Source organism: Bos taurus, chromosome X (assembly GCF_002263795.3).
Source record: "Bos taurus isolate L1 Dominette 01449 registration number 42190680 breed Hereford chromosome X, ARS-UCD2.0, whole genome shotgun sequence".
Lineage (NCBI taxonomy): Eukaryota > Metazoa > Chordata > Mammalia > Artiodactyla > Bovidae > Bos > Bos taurus.
The window spans coordinates 133,128,264-133,147,696 of NC_037357.1; the positions used below are offsets into that span (position 1 = coordinate 133,128,264).

Consider the following 19,433-nt stretch of genomic DNA (forward strand, 5'->3'; position numbering starts at 1 on the left):
GTGTGACTCCCACTCCCCCAGCTCTGTATTGCTCCTCCCTCTTCCCCTCTCCCCTGGTAACTAGTAGATTGATTGTTCTCTATATCTGTGAGCCTCCATTTTTGTTATATTCTCTACTTTGTAGTGTTTTTCAGATTCTATAAGTGATATCATACAGTATTTGTCTATCTCTGTCTGAGTTATTTTACTTCATAGTATACCTTCCATGTTGCTGCAAATGTCAATATTCCATTCTTTTTATGGGGCAACTTCCTTGTATGCCTTTTTAGCAAATGGCACTGCCACCCCACACATGACACGGTTCCCCGGCTCAGTTTCCATCTCTGCACGCACGCAGAGAAACACCAAGTCCTCTTCCTCTTCTCCCATGGGAAGTGTATCTTTGAAGCTGAGTCTGGAACCAGTTCTTCCCCCACTACTTTCTGGCAAACTGGACCTTCTGGTCCCATCTCCAACCCCACAAGACCCATCTCTCTCCCTCTTCACACATTTATCCCTGCCCTGCCCTCCCTGCCCCCCACTCTCAGAGAACTCGGAGACAAACATACTTTCACATCAGGTTGATTTTATTTTCATTCTTAATGTATGGAGTTGGTATAATAGTCAACGTCTGTACTGTTGGACAGTATTCAGCGGCAAGACCCCCGAAGATTTCTGAGGTCTCTAGCCATGCCTTCAAGTCACTGGCTGCCCACCGGTCCCACTGGAATGACAGGCATCTCCACACTCTCTGGGACCTCCTCTGGTCCGTTCTGATTGAGCACTTCATTCACCTTGGAACACTGGCTACAGAGCTTTGAGCCTCTGATTTTTCTAAGGTTCCTTGTGGTGGGCGGTTTCTGAGAAGTTTTCTTGGTCAGCTTTGCCTGAAGGTGATTATTCACTCTCGCACTTGCCCTGGCCACCTGGAGAAAACAAGAGGGGGGTAGAGAATGGCATTGGTTTGGGGAAGAGGGTGAAGGTGGACAGGAACGACAGCTTCAGGAGAAGGGGTGTGGGCAGAGAAGGGTTATGTGCCAGGCAAAGACAGGGGAGGGGGTCTTATGGGGTGGGGTCAATGGGAAGAGGAGTTTGGGTGGCCTCAGCTGACCTTGACATTTGTTTTGGGCCTCAGTTGAGAGGAGGTCTTCATCCTTTTGTCCCGGGTAAAACGTGGCAGGTGTTTCCTAACTACTCTGGAGCCTTGGGGCTTCCCAGTCCGCTTAGTCATTTTGAGGCCTCCCAGTGGTCTGCTCCAGAGCCCCTGAGCACCGCTATATATACCCCTCCCCAGGGAGACACACCCTCATGCTTTATGAGGTCAGCAAGTCTCCTGCCCAGCCAATGGTGGCCCTGGGTGAGCCTTGACATCACAAAGCCCCACCCTGACACCTCTAGCGGAGGATGGGGAGCAATTCAGATGTTTTGGTGGGAGAAATGGGGCATTTGTAATTCCCCTAAAGAGGCCTTCAAACTCCCTGCCATCCTCATCTCTCTAAGTCAACTCTGATGGGTCACATGGCAGGGAGAGTGTGTCTCCTCCAAACCTTGTCTATTATATCTATTTATGACTGTAAAAATGTAAGGGAATTAAAAAAAAATCTGCAAAAGATACAGCTTAAGCAGCCCCAGTTAACATAAGTTTATTTTCTCTAACATAAGACCGTTTTCCATAGTCTCAAAATAACTGACAATCAAGAATGAATTTCATTTCAAACCTATTTTTCAAATTCAGCAAGACATTTTATGTTCAAATATAAGAGGATTTTGTTTTTTTCAAGCTAAAAAAAGTTTGTTCCTTGCAGTGAATACTTTGTTTCACTGATTTAGATGTAAATAAAAGCACATTATGTGTCTTTACCTTGACAATTTTTGTGGTATCACCGTGTATTTAGAATCAACTGTTTGAATGTGGGGTGTGTATTAGTACATTCCCTCGGGGACTGCAGGCTGTGCAGGAAGTGATCTCAAGGCCTCGCAAACCATTAAGGATGCTCTGTAGAAGGCAGCAGTGGTAACCATGGCAACCTGTGTTGGTGACAATTGTTGAACAGGGTCTTCTCTTAATGAACTCCCTCACAGAAGACAATGAATTTTTAAAGATAAGTATTAAGACTGTGTCCAGATGAATTTATATACATATTTATATATACACATACACACATGTGTGTGCGTTTGTATATACATATATATACACACACATATGTGTGTGCGTTTGTATATATGTACACTGCAACTTTGTACCTTGTGAATAATATGTAGAATATTAAAACCTGACATATGACAACAAAGTTTTCAAACTTAAACCAACAAGATTTGGTTTTGCAGAGGAAAAGTATTTAATTACTGACATTATTTTAGAGTACTGGAATATGGAGATGGTAATCAAAACAGAACCAGCGTATACTTGGGTTTATTCTTGAAATAAAACTCTTTGTGGGCAATGCCCCCCAGTATTGCCTGCACGGGATGTGGCATACTCCCCCTGCCCCACCTGTGGGAACCCACTGCTCCATTCTAAATTCCTTTGCTCCAAAGAAGACATATGGATGGCTAACAAACACATGAAAAGATGCTGAACATCACTCATTATCAGAGAAATGCAAATCAAAACCACAATGAGGTGCCATCTCACCGGTCAGGATGGCTGCTATCCAAACATCTACAAGCAATAAATGCTGGAAAGGGTGTGGAGAAAAGGGCACCCTCTTACACTGTTGGTGCGAATGCAAACTAGTACAGCCACTATGGAGAACAGTGTGGAGATTCCTTAAAAAGTTGGAACTGGAACTGCCATATGACCCAGAAATCCCACTGCTAGGCATACACACCAAGGAAACCAGAATTGAAAGAGACATGTACCCGAATGATCATGACAGCGCTGTTTACAATAGCCAGGATATAGAAGCAACCTTGATGTTCATCAGCAGACGAATGGATAAGAAAGCAGTGGGACATATACACAATGGAATATTAATCAGCCATGAAAGAGAATACACTTGAATCAGTTCTAATGAGGTGGATGAAACTGGAGCCTATTATACAGAGTGAAGTAAGGCAGAAAGAAAAACGCCCATACAGTATATTAACGCATATATATGGAATTTAGAAAGATGGTAACAATGATCCTATATGTGAGACAGTAAAAGAGACATAGATATAAGTAGCAGATTTTTGGAGTCTGTGGGAGAAGCTGGGAGTGGGATGATTAGAGAGAATAGCACTGAAACAGTTATATTACCATATGTGAAATAGATCACCAGTCCAGGTTTGATGCATGAGACAGGGTGCTCAGGGCCGGTGCACTGGGATGACCCTGAGGAATGGGATGAGGAGGGAGGTGGGAGGGGGGTTCAGGATGGGGAACACGTGTACACCCATGGCTGATTCATGTCAATATATGGCAACAACCACTAAAATATTGTAAAGTAATTAACCTCCAATTAAAATAAATAAAAAATTGAAAAAAAATAAAACCTCTAGAGTAGAGGTTAGACTCTCCAAAACACAATATTAAAAATACAAAACAAAATCAGTCACAAAAGTTAAATATATATATATATATATGAAATTTGCTTTAAAAAGTAGAGCCTTGTTTTTGCAACGTAATAGAACGTTATAAAAATGAAAAATAAAGTAATAAAGAACTTAAACAATTAAAAAGTTGATAATAGTAAAAGTATATCTAGGAATTTCTCTGGAGCCTTTGTGGGCAGTGTGGGATCAGTTCAGTTTCATATAATTCCTTGTTCCAGCTTGTACTTCTTCTCAAGATCTATCAGCCCCTTCCAAAACTTAGTCAATGTTAACTACAGGGTTTTAATCTGTTGCACCTCTCACCCCTAGAGTGGTTCCCTCTTCTTTATTTTGACTTCCTCTGTTTGCAAGTCTCTTCAGTGTCTAATTTCAACCCTGACATACGGGGGCAAAGGTGGTCACTTATTTAGGCTCACTTGTTCAGCTGTGTTGTGGGGAGGGAGGAACACTGCAAACAAATATCCCTGACTGATTTTGAAGCTGAAACTCCAATCCCTTGGCCACCTAATGCAAAGAGCTGACTCACTGGAAAAGACCCTGAGGTTGGGAAAGATTGAAGGCAGGAGGAGAAGGGGACGACAGAGGATGAGATGGTTGGATGGCATCACCGACTCAATGGACATGGGTTTGGGTAGACTCCGGGAGTTGGTGATGGACAGGGAGGCCTGGCGTGCTGCAGTCCATGGGGTTGCAAAGGGTCGGTCACAACTGAGCGACTGAACTGAGGAGGGTGGCTAGTTCAAAGGGCAGCTCCTCCCTATGGGCAGATGTCCCCCACTTACACACTCTGCTCTCTGCTCCTGGGCTCCTGACTCTGAGCACAGAACAGCTTTTGGCCCCACTGTGAGTTAGTCTGGCCTGTAAGGCCAAGGCTCTCTCCTTGGACTTGTGCAGTCACCGCATTCTGTATCCACTGTACACACCTCCAGCATTCTCAGTTGCTAGGTCACAGACACCATGGCGGCATTTCTGTTGCTGATGGTGGCATGCCCTCTTCACCTGGTCTCCTGTTTGTCTCCCAGCCCTATGCCAGAGGGGAGTACATTTCCTCCAAAGACCCTAACAGTTCAATTTTAAGATCTGTGTGACTGCTTCAGGTATGTCCCCTCATCCCTTTCTCTTGTTCCCCAGACATGGTACCTAACCCATCTCACTTGGAGTTAATGACATTTTTTCTTAAAGCGATGGCAACCTATACATGGAGGTGTTAGCAGCAGTGGTGCCCACATCGGGGAGACTGAGTCGAGACAGACCAATGACAAGAAACACATTAGGAAACATACTTTTAGTTCATGGGAAACACCCCCTTCCTGTTGAGTCTTGGATCACAGATGGTCCACCGGAGTATGGCGGTACAGACTAGATAAGGTAGCTGCTAAGATAGGGGAGAGCTTCAGATGAGACTTCTGTAAGAAATGAGACATCATGTCAATGAGCCATGACTCATTGTAGTGAGGACTGCATTTCACATACAAGTCTAAATGCCACTGGAATCCTCTGTGTACAACTTTTCTGTAACAAATTTATCCCAAGGAAATGAGCAGAGAAATTACAAACATGTCAGTGAAACACACATACCCAATGAGCTTTATAACTGAACTTACAATGGGGACAAATAGGGAGAAGAAAACCCAGGCAGAGAATATGCACAGTAAACCATTTTATAAACTTACAATGGGACATAACAATTCCACATTAGGAAGAATGAAGAAAAAAAAAAACTTCCTAGTATTGCTAAGTAAAAAGCTGATTTCAAAAAGACATAATTAAAAATGCTGGAGAGGATGTGGAGAAAAGGGTATCCTCCAACCCTGTTGGTGGAAATGTAATTTTGTGTAGCCACTATGGAGAACAGTAAAGAGGTTTCTCAAAAAACTAAATGCAGAATTACTATATGATCTAGCATCCCACTCCTGGTAACATACCCAGACAAAACTGTAATTCAAAAAGATACATACACCCCTATGTTCCCAGCAGCACTACACACAAGACCCAAGACATGGAAACAACCTAAAGTCCAGCGAGAGGTGAATGGACAAAGATGACATGATGCCTATTTAATGGAATACCACCCAGCCACAAAGAAAAGAATGAAACAATGCACCAGTGTGGATGGAGCTAGAGATTATCGTGGGCTTCCCAGGTGGCTCAGTGGTAAAGAATCCGCCTGCAATGCAGGAGACCCAGGTTTGATCCCTGGGTTGGGAAAATCCCCTGGAGAAAGGACTGGCTACTTACTCCACGATTCTTGCCTGGGAAAGCCCATGGACAGAGATGCCGGGTGGGCTACAGGGCATGGGGCTGCAAAAGAGTCGGACATGACTCAGTGACTACGCAACAACAAAGAGACTATCATAGTAAGTGAAATAAGTCAGACAGAAAAAGACAAATACCATACGCTATCACTTATGGTGATAACTGACCTGTGGAAGCCAGGTCAGTTCAGTTGCTAGTTGTGTCTGACTCTTTGTGACCCGATGGACCGCAGCATGCTAGGCTTCCCTGTCCATCACCAACTCCCAGAGTTTGCTCAAACTAATGTTCATTGAGTCGGTGATGCCATCCAACCATCTCATCCTCTGTCGTGCCCTTCTCCTCCTGCCTTGATCTCCTTCCAATCCAAGGGACTCTCAAGAGTCTTCTCCAACACCATACTTCAAAAGCATCAATTCTTTGGTGCTCAGCTTTCTTTACAGTCCAACTCTCACATTCATACATGACTACTGGAAAAACTACAGCTTTGACTAGATGGACCTGTGTCAGCAATGTAACGTCTCTACTTTTTAATATGCTGTCTAGGTTGATGATAGCTTTTCTTCCAAGGAGCAAGTGTCTTAATTTCATGGCTGCATTCACCATCTGCAGTGATTTTGGAGCCCAAGAAAATAAAGTTTCTCACTGTTTCCATTGTTTCCCCAACTATTTGCTATGAAGTGATGGGACCGGATGCCATGATCTTCGTTTTTTGAATGTTGAGTTTTAAGCCAGCTTTTTCCCTCTCCTCTTTCACTTCCATCAAGACACTTAGTTCCTCTTTGCTTTCTCCAGTAAGGGTGGTGTCATCTGCGTATCTGGGGTAGAAGCCAGAATATGGCACAAATGATCATACCTGTAAAACAAAGAAAAGCCTCACAGAACAGACTTGTGTTTGCCAAGGGGGAGAGTGGAAAGATGGACTGTGTGTAGGGGTCTGGTAGATACAAACTACTACATTTAGGATAAACAACAAGGTCCTACTGCAGAATGCATGGAGCTATATTCAGTATCCTGTGACAAAAGTGTAAAAGGCTATAAAACAAGAATGTCTTTGAGTGAATCACTGAGTCAGTTTGCTGTACAGCAGAGATGGGCACCACATTTTAAAGCAACTAAAACTTCAACTTAAAAAAAAAAGACAAAAATATGTAGTTAAGAATCTTATTTCTTAAAACACACACACACACACACACACAAAATGGAGAGATGTGAGGGGAGGGATGGGATACGCCAGCACCTTACCTGACCTGGCATGGTACATGCCGAGAGCCTTGGCATCCTGTCCTGTACAGGGAAGGATGGACTCGGGCAAAGAAACAGGAGAAGGGAGTACCTGTGAAGGGCGAAAAGGAACCTCAGCTCGCTTGAGTAGATCCTGGCACTACTCCCAGAGTGGCTGGCAAACCACAGGGAGAGAGCTCTGAGGAGAGGCCTTAAGGGATACAAGGCAGTCCCCCGGAGAAACCGTGGTCTGCGGCTGGCCCCTCAGTCCTGGCAGATGGTTCTTCATCCAGATGAGAAGGCCAGCAAGTATGCATGCACGCGGAGCTCCAGTATTGCTGTAAAGCTGTCAGCTAGTGCCATTCACACACACGCATCACTCTCTGTACACGTGTGTGTTTCCCATATCTTCTATCATGCCGGAAGAAAAAAAAATACCTGGATCCGAATGTACACACAAATCACATGTCCGGATCAGGGTCTCATACGGAGACGTCACAGGACCACCCTTCACACTCCCAGGGGCCTGGAGGCCCTTGTATCCAACACTCGAAAGAGTCCCGCAATGGCCACCCGGAGTTGCAATTCCCCTGGAACGGTGCCTCTCGAGACATGCGGGCGTTCTGATCGGCATTCAGTGTTTAATCACGGGGGCGGGGCAGGACGGGGCGGGGAGGCGGGGCGGTGCAGTGGCAGTCCAAGGGAACGTGTTCGGAAAACCCAGAGCCTAAGGTTAAAACCTGGTGCCTCGGTGCAGGCTTGCTGGGAAGCAAACCGCACTCAGAGCGCAGGGCGTTTGCACGCCAGCTCGAGCGCATTACTGCCTTCCACGCGGAACCATGCTCCCCACATGCTGCCCGACATCCTGGGGTTTTTGAAATGGTGAAATGCCGGCCTCCCTTCCCAGGCTGCCACCCCTGCCACCCCCCACCCCCGGAGTCAGAGCTCTACCTCTTTCTCACCTCAAGGCCGAGGGTAGTACCCCCAGGTCTGCCTAAGGGCAAACCTGGACATGCACGTCCCCTGCGACACTCCCCCCCCATCCCCCAGCACAGAACTGGGATGGTGAAGGAACTGCACCTCTGCCGCCGAGGGACCAGCAATCCTGTGTTCCTTTTCCCCAGCACTGAAGTCTGCCTTCTGAGCACCCAGGGCATGGCACTGGCGGCTTAGTGCGCACGCCCTGCCTCTCCAAACCTGGCTGTGCACACCCCATCCTACACCCCTCCCCCGGCCCCTATGGGCTCGCTGCTCACGCTCACTCCTCCTGCTCACTCCTCCTGTCAACATCCGCTACCCACCTGGACAAGCACAGATAAGCACCCTCCCCAGCACTTACTGACGGTTTAAAGCAACAGTCTTCTGAAAACCCAAGAGGTCCAAGGGCCCCGGCTCGGCGCTGGCCTTCCTGTTAAGCAGAACTATTCCAAACTCAGCTTTAAAGCTCCCTTCACACCCCGGAACAAAGTGCTCGAGTGAGAAGGCACAGAAGGAAATCCTCCTTTGAAATTGCGGAAAGCAACCAGTTGAGCACCTTTTCCATCGGAAAAAACTGTTAGCTTCTGGGAAAAAGAGAGTAGCAAATAGCACATCTCCACACATTCTTGCAGGAGACCTCAGTTCGATTCCTGGGTTGGGAAGTTCCCCTGGAGAAGGGATAGGCTACCCACTCCAGTGGTCGCAGGGCTTCCCTGGTGGCTCAGATGGTAAAGAATCCACCAGCAATGTGGGAGACCTGGGTTCGATTCCCTGGGTTGGGAAAATCTCCTGGAGGAGGGCATGGCAACGCATTCTAGTATTCTTGCCTGGGAAACCCCATGGACAGAGGAGCCTGGTGGTCTACAGTCCATGGGGTGGAAAAGAGTCCGACACAACTGAGCGACTAAATGCAATAAGAAGAGCACATTTTTCACCCAAGACTAACCAAGTGGAAATGACACAAGTCACCATAGCATGACGCTGGGAATCAAGAAATTCACCTTGACCACCACTAATTATTAAAGAAATGCAAATCAACAGTGTAGTGAGGTACCGCCCATACTGGTTAGAATGGCAGTCCTTAAAAATGTACAAACAATGCTGGAGAAGGTGTGGAGAAAAGGGAACCCTCCTACATGGTTAGTAGGAATGTAAATTGGTGCAGCCATTATGGAGAAGAGTAGGAAGGTTCCTTAAAAAACTCAAAGTAGAGCTACCATATGACCCAGCAATCCCATCCTTGGACGTATATCCGGACAACACTAATTCAAAAAGATACATACATTCCCATGTTCATAGCACTATTCACAATAGCCAAGCCATGGAATCAAACAAAATGTCCAGCAGCAGATGAATGGATAAAGAAGATGTGGTACATATATACAGAGAAATTATTACTCAACCATAAATTAAAAAACCCAAAAGAATGCAGTCTGCAGCCACAGGGATGGGTCTGATCATACTAAGTCAACAAAAAGCAAGTCAGCAGCAGAAAGACAAATACCATATGATATCACTTAGATGTGGAATCTAAAATACGACAGAAATCAACATATGTATGAAGGAAAACAGACTCAGAAATCAGACTTGTGGTTCCCAAGGGGGAGGGGAGGGAAAGATTGGGAGTTTGGAATTAGCAACCATTTATTTAGAGTTGCACATGACTTGAGCGACTGAACTAAACTGAACTGACAAATATATATATACATAGGATGGATAAACAAGATGGCCCTACTATGTAGCACAGGGAGCTATACTCAGTATCTTGTAATAAACCATAACGGAAAAGAATACGGAAAAAAAAAGTATGTGTTTATATATATAAGTGAGTCATTTTGTTGTACAGAGGAAATTAACACAACATTGTAAATCAAGTGTATTTCAGTAAAATTTAAAAGAACTTCGCGTTGACCACACGGTGATCCACACACCTTATTCAGTCTCCTCCCACCACCAGGCTGGGTTCTCTTCCCGCCTCGGTCCGGGGCGGGGCGGGGGCAGGGGTGGTGGTGGTGGTGCAGGTTCTGCATTGTCGCCGTGGTCAGGCGTCTTCATTCCCTCCAGTTTTGAGCTGCCCCTCCAGTGGGCTTTCATCGCCTCAGCACCTTTTAAGGGAACTGGTCAGCTTTATTTTAATAAAAAGCCTCTCCCCCACTTTGGGTTTGTCTGATGCATTTTGGAGAGGACACCTCTGAAGGGAGACAGTGTCCCCCGTCAGCACGTCCTGTGGACAGTGTCCGGCCTTGCTCCCAGGGCCGTGGACTGTTGTGCGTGGAGGGCCCCTGCCCAGGGGGTCCGGGCCTGCTTGCAAGATGCCGTCAGGTAGGCCTCACGCTTGAGTTTCCTAAGCGGGTATAAACTAGAAACAGGCTGACCTTGAGCTGAAAGGGGCAGGCCTCCCCCTGCACAACCCTTCCAAGATGGGGGGTAAGACACCGGGCCTCCAGTGATGTTCCTCTGCCCTAGGCTTTGCTGAGATGAGAAAGGAGGGTTCACTGCCAGCCACAAAAAAAAAAGAAAAGAATGTATGTAGCATTTGCGTACTTCTCGAAGTCCGTAAGTTCGTGACACTTTTTGCCTTCCTCTGCACCTCACTTCCTAGGTTTCACGGACGGGGAGGGTACTGGAGTCATCACAGGCATTTTGGGGATCTGGTGGAGGAGTGGAATGACACGGGTTGGGGAGTTGTGGGATGTTTTACCTGGCTCAGTGTGACTCAGCACACAGCCTATATGTGTACACACGCGACGTGCGAGGTTCTCCTCTTTTGATGGGAAATACAGAAAACATTCCCCTCTCCCCCGCCTCCGGAATGCCTGGGCTTGCAGGCTGTGGTGGCCCTGCGGTGGTCAAGCCAACAGGTGTGAGGATGCACACAGCATCTTCCATGCCCCCGTGCCTGAGACTGATTCAGCATGCCCAAGGTGGCTCGCCCTGAAGAAACAGAAGTCTGAGCATCTCGGTCCACAGGTCGTGGGGCATGAGGACCACTGGATCCCACAGCCACACCCCCACCATCCCAGCCTACAACTGCACCTCCGCTGCCCTCATGGACAAATCCCTCCATCCTTTCAGAACTCACGAGACAACCAGGAGTGGCCCTGTAGAAGCCAGTAATAATAATAATAATGTATGTAGCACCTGTGTACTTATTAAAGTCCCTAAGTTTGTGACAATGTTTTTTTTCCCTTATCCCAAATAAAAATTCACCTCCTATGTTTGAGTAGTTCTTACTAAGAACACTCTCTCAGGCTTCCCTGGTGGCTCAGTGGTAAAGAATCCACCGATACAGGAAAGAGTTTGATTCCTGACCTGGGAAGACGCCACCTGGCGCAGAGCAACTAAGCCCATGTGCCACAACTACTGAGGCCCACGTGCAAGAAGCCTGCACACCACATCCAGACAAAACCCCGAGCAGTGAGCAAGAGCCAGAGCAGCCAAAATTCAACAAGCAAAATTATTCAAAAAAAAAGGAAGACTGCCTCTCTCTCAACTGATTGACCTCCGGGTCCCACCAACCTGCTTCGAAAACAGAAGCATTTGGCTGCTACTGACAGGGAGCGGCTGCCATCTGTCCTCTGGTGGTTCCAATAGGGGCGTCCGGGTGCAGAGAAAGCTTTTCCTCCAGACCCAGGCTGCAGTGATGGCACCAGAGGTGTGAACACCCCTCCCTCCATGTGGCACTCCTCTGACCCGGCACAAGTTCCAAGCACATTGACATTATCGGCTCACTTGCTCTCCCAAGGGCCGGGAAGGAAGAAGCTGAGGGGTGCAGAGGCTAGGGCCTGCTCACAGCCATACGATCTTCAAGTGACAGAGGTAGCTTGGCTCCGGGAACGTGGCTTCAGGTCCTGGACCGCAGGGTGCTACTCCATATCAGCACCCAGCGTGGGAGATGATGGGGCTCCACCAGTGGCTCCAATGCTTCACAGCTCCCTGCAGTCATGGGGTGGAGCACACGCCACACCTTCTGGATTCCGGGCTGGGCTGCGAGACTTGCCACAGCAATGGAAGGTTAGCAGGTGTGCCATAACCACACCCGGGGCAAGCACCGATGTGACTGGGCTTGTTCTCCAGTCATGTGCCATGGACGTGCCCAGGCCAAAGGCCTGGTCCCGGGAGGCAGATGACAGGCGTGTGGAGCAGAATGATCTACCAATTCCTCCTCTAAAGGAGTTACTTCTCCCTGCACCCTGCTGCGATTTTATAGTGGTTGTTACACAGCATGGCTGTGGCAACAGCTGACTGATACAACCAGTGTCTCTGATGTTTTTCCCCAGCTACAGACTGACTGGCCTGAACTCAACAGGCAGAAACAGTCAAACACCTGTGTACACAGATTCAACCCCATGATTTATCAGTGGCTGAAGGATCTGACACACAGGAAGGACGTTCCAATTCTTAAAAAAGATGCAAGACAAAGACACGCTCCATTCACTGAAAGACACCATTTATTGTATTAAGGTCAAGCAGGATGATCTGTTGAGAGGTAAGTGTTAAGTGTTGAGCATGAAATTGGTACACATCTTCCATGGTGGGCGGCATGATCAAAGTCTCCGGCAAGGCCCCTGACTGCAACCTCGAGATACAGAGAGCACTTCTCAGCTGAGCAATGACCCGGGGTGAGCCATCAGCCACCACCCAGGAATGCCATGGGAGAAACATTAGCACCAGATTGTTTGCATATGCTGTAATATAGCTATACACAAAGTTGTGCACACTGACTCACTAATCTCTATGTCCCCACCACCAGACATTTATGAGGCAGATGGGGAAATAGACAGGACCATTGTGATTCTATGGGCTTCGTTTAAAGGACACCAGTGCCCTGTGTATTGCTATGTAGAAGACAACGTTCTCAAAAGACACTGAAAGGCTGGATACAGGCAAAAACTCTATTTTCACATTTTACAGATGTATCATCAAAATGATCACAATACTGTATGACAAGGGCAAGAATCACAGATGAAAGCTTTGTGAAAACCAAAACACACTGACATCACTGTGGTTATCTCCCCAAGGGAGGAAGGTGGTGGAGGGGGGCGGTCCATGGACAGCCAGCTTTATCTTTTCTGCCATGACCCATTTTCACAGCAAGTGACCATAGCGTATGAGGAGGACGACGATGCTTCACTGGCAGAAGAGGGTCTTTTCAAATCAGGAACAGCTTAATTTAAGAAGAATAAAAAGTGCAGAAAAAGGCCTTTTTCTTTGGCGTGGGTGGGCTGCCAAGGAATGTTTACTGCCAGCATCACTGAAGCCTGCTAGGTCGGTTCCCCCCAGGGCTGCAGAGATATCACCACGGCCGGTCCAGCTTGTCCTTCTGGCTCCGTGGGTGTGGAGTAGTGTCCTTTAATAAGACATTATGTCCTTCTGTCTTTGGTAAGGTGCCGGCCACTGGTGACAAAGGGCTATCTTTCTACCTGTCGAAAAACTCCTTTCACAGGCATAAGAGGAAACAAGGAGTAACGTGATCTGATCTCTGACTATCACCCCAACATGAAGTTATCTTGGGGCTTCTCCCGCCATTATGCAGGATCTCACCCAACTGGCACGGAACACAGATGACCAGGTTAAAAATCAGACCGTGAGAACCAAGCCACAAGAGGCTGAACACCTATGCGGCCTACTGACATGCATATAGCCTCTTTGGTGAAGTGTCTATTTAAGTCTCTGGCTCATGTTTTAACTGGGCTGTCTGTTTTCATACTGTTAACTTGGAAAGATCTTTATACATTCTGGATGCAAATGCAGCACACGGGATCTGCAAGTTATCTTCTCCTAGTCATGACTCGGGCACTGGAAAACAACAGCTCGCCAGTGTTTTCTTTAGTGAACAGACTCTCTTGACCACCTTGCAATATCAAATGATAAAACAGGGAACAGACAGTGGTCAACTCTGTGGCAGATAAAGACCAGGTCTGGGAGTTGTGTGGCCCACTGGGACCTCTGGAAAGCCAGAACCATGGGTTCTTAGAGGAAATGTGGCCTTGACACTGCCATAACTAATCCAGAGAAGAAACAAGAGAGGAGCTGCCAATTATAATCCACAATCATATAGACACAGAAATACAATCAGGACACAAAGAAATGTTCTGTGGGGGGGGGTGCGGAGGGGAAAGTAAATGAGGAAAATATCTCAGGGGCCTTAAGGGGAAAAAAAAAAACAAAAACGTTGCAAGCACATACCCTCCGGACACTTTCAGCCAGGTAATCTCACTTTGCAGGAGAAATACCATTTGCACACGGGTGCCATCCCAGAAGAACAAAAGCCGGTATGTCCCTTCTGCGTGCGCCTTCCTTAAAGCATGCACACTGTGCAAGTGGCGATTTCACCATGAGTGAACCTAGCGTGCTGAAAGCTCATTTCACAGCTGGTCTTTAAACCGCATGGACAACTATTCTCCTTTCTAACACATTAATAAATAATGCTCATCCTCATTATTTTGCTGGGTCAGGGGTCATCCTTACAGGACAGACAACCAAAGGCGCAACACTTCCGGCGCCTCCCGTGATCCACAGGACAGCTCGTGCACCAGGCGAACCTCCCCCCACCCTCAACCCACATGCACCTTCTTAGAGACACACTCATTTCTTCCTGCGCGGAGGACGCGGTTCAGTGCCCGCACGCACTGCCGGCATAGGCCACGTGGTGACCCTGTTGCGCAGGCGCGCACGGCGCACCCGAGCCCCCGCGCCACGTGGGGACGCTTCCAGGCCACCACGGAGAAGGGGTGGGGGGAGCCGCTCTGCTCAGCATTCCAAAAGGGAACCGAAGAATTAAAGAACTCATCCCAAACACACACATGGAAGTTATTGCTTTGCTGACCGCCACCTGGCCGTGAGAGGACACCCCCCCACCCCCCGACCCCCATCAACAGGACATAAATACAGGCTGCGGTTTTCAGCTGCATCCGCAGGACCAGAGCTGATGACTCCGCCAATCCCATCTGCATCCTCCTCCTCCTCCAGGGAGGGCCGGGTGGGGTGGGGGGTGGGTGCACCCTCATTTGCCTCTCTCGGGCTGCAGGCTGTCCAAGAGGCACTTCAGCTGCTCCTCACCCAGGTGTATTTTGTCTTCCAGCTCGCGCTGTTCGATGATGAGCGCCGACTTCATCTTGACGAAGTGCTCGTAGTCCGCCAGGCTCTCGGGGCCCAGGTAGCTGACCAGGATGTCGAAGACGATGCCTTCCCGGCGGTCCAGGTTCTCCTTCAGCTCCCTGGCGTCTTCGTGCTGCTGGATCAGGACGCGCTGCTTCTCGAGCAGGGATTGCTGGACAGACAGAAGACACACAAGCCTGCTGGGGATCCAGCGGGGAGGGAAACGGGGGGGCAGCGCGGGGAGGCTGGCCAGAGCCTCCCACCGCCTGCACAGCGAGGCGCCGGGATACACCCCCGCCCCCACAAGGCGCCCAGATACACTGCCCCACGAGGTGCCGAGATACACCGCCGCATGAGGTACCCGGATATACCCCAGCACGAGGCGCCCAGATACACCCCCGCACGAGGCACCGGGATACACTCTCGCAGGAGGCACCCAGATATACCCCTGCAGGAGGCACCCAGATACATCCCCCGCCCCCTCGCCACGAGGTTCCTAGATATACCCGGAGGAACATGAGAGCCATTCGCGCCCGGAAAAGTCCAAAACGGAGACGCGCGCAGGCAGCGAAGGACTCGCAGGGTGGGGGGGACCTTTGTGCGCCCAAGGCGTTTCCCTGACAACACAGCAGATGGGGGCAAAGTGGGTCAAAGCAGTGCATTTAAAGAGATCGCCCAGGGCAGGATTGCGAAACCCTTCTGGCCCCAGGAGAGGCGGACGGTGAGGAGGACAAGGGGCTGGAAAACGAGGCGGAGGCTGGGGTGGGTGGGCCGCATAGCTGCCCTGGCTCCTTACTCTGGGGTACACAGACGCCCCCACTCCTAGATTGGGGTGCACACCTACAGTCCCTGGGCTCCCGTACGTAACCTGCTGTGAAAACAAGGCAGGGAGCGAGGAACGGTATTAAACAGTCTCCACGTGGCGGCTGATGCACTTCAAGGGAACGCCCAGTCCTCGGTCCCAGTTTCCGACGCCAGCAGAGTCTCCCGTTCCTCCGCCACCTGGTGACCCGAATGGCCTCCCCAAGCCCTGTCGGAGCATCACGGGGGTGGAGGGGCCCCAAGGAGAGGCCAGAGGCACAGGGCTGCTGCTTGGTGGGCGTGGTAGTGTGGGTGTGGGGGCGCGGTAAAAACAGAAACTGCTTCCCTGGTCCGGAGCCTGGGAAGTATCAGTGGCCTGCACCACCTTTCAGGGCCGCCTGCCCCTTGCTAAAGGACACCCTGACCTGCCAGTATGAGTGAGAGTAGGATTAACTGCAATTCATTAATTCCAACCAAAAGACAAAGAGACCTCAGTTGATTCTCCAAACAGGGCTACAGAGATCAGTTGGCATCCCTGGAGACTACAAGCTCCTGATTGGAGGGAGGGCGTCCTGCGTCCATGTCTGGCCCACGTGTCCCACTTTCTATCTGGAAAGACGGGGAGCCTCCCACAGCCGGACGCTGCCTCTTTGCCCTCCTTAGCACCTGTCATTGACAGTTTCCCCCAAGGCTGTTCACAGTGGAGGCCGGGCCCCTACAATGAACTTGGAGGCGGCTATGGACCACCACGGCCTCCGGTTCTAGGAAGGTGAAGCTCATCAAGCATGCCCAGCGTGGACCTAATGTGCAGACCCCGAGGGACACAGTGAAGGTTCAGGGCCCAGGAAGTCCACGCACAGTCCCTGGTGGGGGACTCCTTCAGTGTCCCCGATGCTAACTAATAAGCCTGTCGATGGCATCACCGACTCAATGGACATGAGTCTGAATGTATAAAATAATGCTAGCATGTTCTGGCCACCTGATGCAAAGAACTGACTCACTGGAAAAGACCCTGATGCTGGGCAAGATTGAAGGCAGGAGGAGAAGGGGACGACAGAGGATGAGATGGTTGGATGGCATCACTGACTTGATGGACGTGAGTTTAGGTAAAACTCAGGGAGACGGTGATGGACAGGGAGGCCTGGCGTGCTGCGGTCCATGGGGTCCCAAAGAGTCAGACCCAACCGGGTAACTGAACAACTCGGGGAATCTCGGGGTGACCCCCCACTATGAGAAGGATGAGAGCCAGAGAGAAGAAGACCTTCTGCGACCAGCTGGACAGCCAGCCCAGCGAGGCTTCCAGGCGTTCACTCCGCACCCCGCGGGCCCTACCCCCTATCCATCCATCCCGCCTCGGGGGGAGTACCCGATCGCCCGGAGGCGTGCTGTCGTCCAGGTTGTTGAGGGCGTTCTCCACGCGGGCCAGGCGGCCGGACAGCGACAGCAGGAGGTTCACCACCTTGTCGAGGTCCCCGATGAACATGCGGAACTTGTCAAACTCATTGGGCTTGCACACGGCCTTGACCAGGGCCTCCACCTCGTCGCCCAGCGCGCTGTTGGCCTGCACGTCCTCCAGCAGGCTCTCCCGCGCCTCCCGCAGCACCTGCAGCTTGCGGCCAAGGCTCTCAATGAGCTCCTGCTGTGGGTACAGCGTGTGGGACTCAGTCACGGCCCTGCTGACCTGGGCGCCCCCCTGCACCCGCCCGCACCTCCTGGCCTGCGGGCCCGTCAGCAGCTTGTTGCGCATGAACAAATGTCAAGCCAGCATCGAAAAAATCTGCAAGCAATAAATGCTGGAGAGGCTGTGGAGAAAAGCGAAACCCTCTTGCATTGTTTGAAACTGAAAGTCGCTCAGCTGTGTCTGACTCTTTGGGACCCCATGGCCTATGCAGTCGATGGGATTCTCCAGGCCAGAACACTGGAGTGGGTAGCCTTTCCCTGCTCCAGGGGATCTTCCCAATCCAGGGATCAAACTCAGGTTTCCTGCCTCGTGGGCAGATTCTCTATCAGCTGAGCCACGAGGGAAGCTCCCTTGCACTGTTAGTGGGACTGTAAATTGGTACAGCGATTATGGACAACAATATGGAGATTTCTTAAAAAAAAAAAAAAAAAAAAACTAGGACTAAAACAACCATATGATCAAGCAAATCCCAGTACTGGACATATACCCTGGACGAAAGCATGACTGAAAAAGACACACGTACCACACTGTTCACTGTAGCACTATTTACAATAGCTAGCACATGGGTCAGAGAGGGCAACGGCACCCCACTCCAGTGCTCTTGCCTGGAAAACCCATGGACGGAGGAGCCTGGTGGGCTGCAGTCCATGGGGTCGCTAAGAGTCAGACACGACTAAGCGACTTCACTTTCACTTTTTACTTTCATGCATTGGAGAAGGAAATGGCAACCCACTCCAGTGTTCTTGCCTGGAGAATCCCAGTGACAGAGGAGCCTAATGGGCTGCCGTCTATGGGGTCGCACAGAGTCGGACACGACTGAAGCGACTTAGCAGCAGCAGCAGCAGCAGCACATGGGTGGAGAAGGAAATGGCAACCCACTGCAGTGGTCTTGCCTGGAGAATCCTGTGAACAGAGGAGCCTGGTAGGCTGCCGTCTATGGGGTCGCACACAGTCGGACATGACTAAAGCAACTTAGCATGCACACATGCATTGGAAAAGGAAATAGCAACCCACTCCAGTGTTCTTGCCTGGAGAATCCCAGGGAAAGAGGAGCCTGGTGGGCTGCCGTCTATGGGGTCGCACAGAGTTGGACACTACTGAAGCGACTTAGCAGCAGCAGCACACGGAAGCAACCTAGACGTCCATCGGCAAATGGATGGATAAAGAAGCCGTGGTACATATACACAGTGGAATATCACTCAGCCACGAAAACGAACACCTCTGAGTCAGTTCTAATGAGGTGGATGAACCTGGAGCCTACTACACTAAGTGACGTAAATCAGAAAAAACAAATATATATTAACATATATACAGAATCTAGAAAGATGATACTGATGAACCTATTTGCTGGGCAGCAGTGGAGATGCAGACACATAGAGAACAGATGGGCAGGGGGAAGGATGGTGGGACTAATGGAGAAAGTGGCGTGGAAACACACACATTACGATATGGAAAAAGCCAGAAGGAATCTGCGGGATGACACCGGGAGTTCAACACTGCCATCCTACTCCTTTTTTCCCCCCACAAATGCCCATCACGGGTCCCTGATGGGCCTCCAACCCTCCTTGTCCACACATCCCAGCCACTGGTCCCTGACCTCCTCCTCTCCCAGCGTCTCTCCTCGTCCTGTCTGCACCGCTCCCTGACCTCAAGTCCCTGAGCACATCTCCCAGCCCCCTTCGTTTACGCAGCTGCATCTGGTAGTCAATGACCTTACATGCAAGCCGCCTCCTCCCTGTTCACACAGCTTCCAGCACTGGTCCACCGCCTTGATGTGCAGTCCTCTTCCTCCCTGTCAACACACCTCCAGACACAACCCATGCCCCTCGATCTCATCTCCAGTCATTCCTCTGACGTTCAGCCACAAGTCCCTGCCCTC

The 19,433-nt window shown here is 49.8% G+C and overlaps 1 protein-coding gene and 1 long non-coding RNA gene across 7 annotated transcripts in view; both read right to left on the minus strand.

The window, feature by feature from the left end:
• Positions 1 to 545: 545 nt before the first annotated feature.
• Positions 546 to 1,293, minus strand: LOC132344368 (uncharacterized). The gene is made up of 2 exons (XR_009493618.1): positions 1,091 to 1,293; positions 546 to 905 (listed from the first exon to the last, which is right to left on the minus strand). It is a non-coding gene; the product is annotated as an uncharacterized lncRNA (long non-coding RNA).
• An 11,111-nt stretch (positions 1,294 to 12,404) lies between these two features.
• SHROOM2 (shroom family member 2) overlaps positions 12,405 to 19,433 on the minus strand; it is a 142,035-nt gene continuing 135,006 nt past the window's right edge. For 5 of the 6 annotated variants that reach the window (XM_002700461.6, XM_024988425.2, XM_024988427.2 and 2 more), the window contains 2 exons: positions 17,240 to 17,512; positions 12,405 to 15,244 (listed from right to left, as the gene is read on the minus strand). In XM_002700461.6, coding sequence (XP_002700507.3) covers positions 14,978 to 15,244; positions 17,240 to 17,512 — 540 coding nt within the window. In that variant the 3' untranslated portion in view covers positions 12,405 to 14,977. The remainder of the gene's footprint in view (positions 15,245 to 17,239; positions 17,513 to 19,433) is intronic. The other variant, XM_024988426.2, reaches the window with a different exon arrangement.